Below are 1,868 nucleotides of genomic sequence, written 5' to 3'. Positions count from 1 at the left end.
GATGGATGGATGATACGTGGGTGGATGGATGGATGGATGGATGATACGTGGGTGGATGGATGGATGGATGGATGATACGTGGGTGGATGGATGGAAGGATGGATGATACGTGGGTGGATGGATGGAAGGATGGATGATACGTGGGTGGATGGATGGTTGTGATATGGATGGATGATAGATGCATAGATTGATTGCAGTTGTCCACCATACCAGTGCTTGTGGGATTCTCCTTGTTTGTGAAATAGGAACACCCTCCCTCTGTCCATCCTGCTGACACTGCCCCCGGGGAATGCTCCTGTCCTTGTCAGGTGGTATCTGTTCCCTCCCTTCATTTTAGCCACATAGCTATGGCCAGTTAAGGAGAACAGTTGTGACCCCATTATTAGGGCAGCATATTCAACCTAATGAAGAGATGTGATTCTGGGTTGTGGCTAAGTTTCCCCATTAGGACATGGTTAGAAATTGCAGTTGCATTTTTATAATAAGTGAAAGATTGGTTTTGTTGAGTTGCATACATTATGAATGCTTTCACTTTTAAGCAAATACCTTTAATATGTACTTGTTCTATATCTCTGAAAGGTTTACATCTGTGGCCTCTCAGCTTTTTATTTGTATATTACGGGTTTTTCTAGTCTTCGTTAAGAGTAGTTGACATTTACCCATTTTGTCACAATTAGATGTGGCCACTGCATACCTTTATATTAAATAAATGTATGGACTGACTTGTATTTGACTGACAGTATGTTTTTTCTTTAATTTATAATTTTACGGCAGAATTCTTGATAAGATTGATGGGTAACTTGATAAGGTTGATGGAAATTCCTTAAGGAAATAATTGGTATATCGGCTACAGCATATACTAATCAGTTTGTATGAGTTATCTAAGAAACCTAATCAGGCCCTCCCTGGTGGTGCAGCAGGTTAAAGCGCAGAACTGAGAAAATAAAGCCACTGCAGCATGAGTCACTTTGTCAATGGTGAAACCTCTTTCGGCCCCTGAGTCTCTGGACTGTACCCCAGTTCTGTATGCACAAATAAATAAATCTTAAAAAAAAAAAGAAAAAGAAACCTAATCACTTTTTCTATTTCTATGACAAAAGGAATTCTGGTTTTAAATTAATGGAAACTGAGTGCCTTTGTAGGCTTAGGGCTGATTTTTAAATCTGTTTTCTCATAATTTTTTAGGATGTTCTTCTAATTAATAAGGCTGTATATCACGGAGGGATAACTTTCTTGTTTCACTTCTATTTGATGTTATTGTTGAGTTATGAAATAATGAAATTCAGAGCGAAAACGTGCCTGGAAGATTATTCATTGAGTAAACAATAAAAAGTGTTATCCTCTTGAGTTGTTGAACTATTCCTTGATGTTAAAATGGATGAAATGATATCAATCTGCATTTCTTCTCTGTGACAGTTTATCCCTCCCCCCATATTGACATACATATTTCCCATGTGTGCCCATAATGCATCATGTACTTCCAAGTAAACAGGGCTTTTCCTTTTCTGTGTTTCAGGCCGGAGCCTCAACAGAAAGCTCCCTTAGTTCCTCCACCGCCACCGCCACCACCACCACCACCTCTACCAGACCCCACACCTCCAGAGCCGGAGGAGGAGATCTTGGGATCAGACGATGAGGAGCAGGAGGACCCTGCAGACTACTGCAAAGGTGATGTGCTTTCCTTCCCTTCCTGGGCCTTGGTGATTTGTTGGAAAAGTAGATAAAGGGAGTTAATGATGCCAATGGCTTGATCTTTATTACATTAGCCTCTGTGTGACAGTGTGATTTTTACTTAGTAGATAATTAAGTATAAATGTCAGAAAATGTGGGTGATATCAGAAGAATTTTTTAAATTAATATTATTATTT

General features: G+C 39.6%; 1 protein-coding gene across 3 annotated transcripts in view; it reads left to right on the top strand.

Annotated features, from left to right (window-relative positions):
* SRPK2 (SRSF protein kinase 2) overlaps positions 1-1,868 on the top strand; it is a 106,488-nt gene that overhangs the window by 57,156 nt on the left and 47,464 nt on the right. For all 3 annotated transcript variants that reach the window (XM_012720824.1, XM_012720825.1, XM_004676917.2), the window contains exon 2: positions 1,517-1,668. In XM_012720824.1, coding sequence (XP_012576278.1) covers positions 1,517-1,668 — 152 coding nt within the window. The remainder of the gene's footprint in view (positions 1-1,516; positions 1,669-1,868) is intronic.

Source organism: Condylura cristata, unplaced genomic scaffold (assembly GCF_000260355.1).
Source record: "Condylura cristata isolate star-nosed mole 26May11 unplaced genomic scaffold, ConCri1.0 scaffold00005, whole genome shotgun sequence".
NCBI classification, from domain to species: Eukaryota; Metazoa; Chordata; class Mammalia; order Eulipotyphla; family Talpidae; genus Condylura; species Condylura cristata.
Note: the sequence above shows the minus strand (reverse complement) of the source record. Positions and strands in the feature narration are given on the sequence as shown.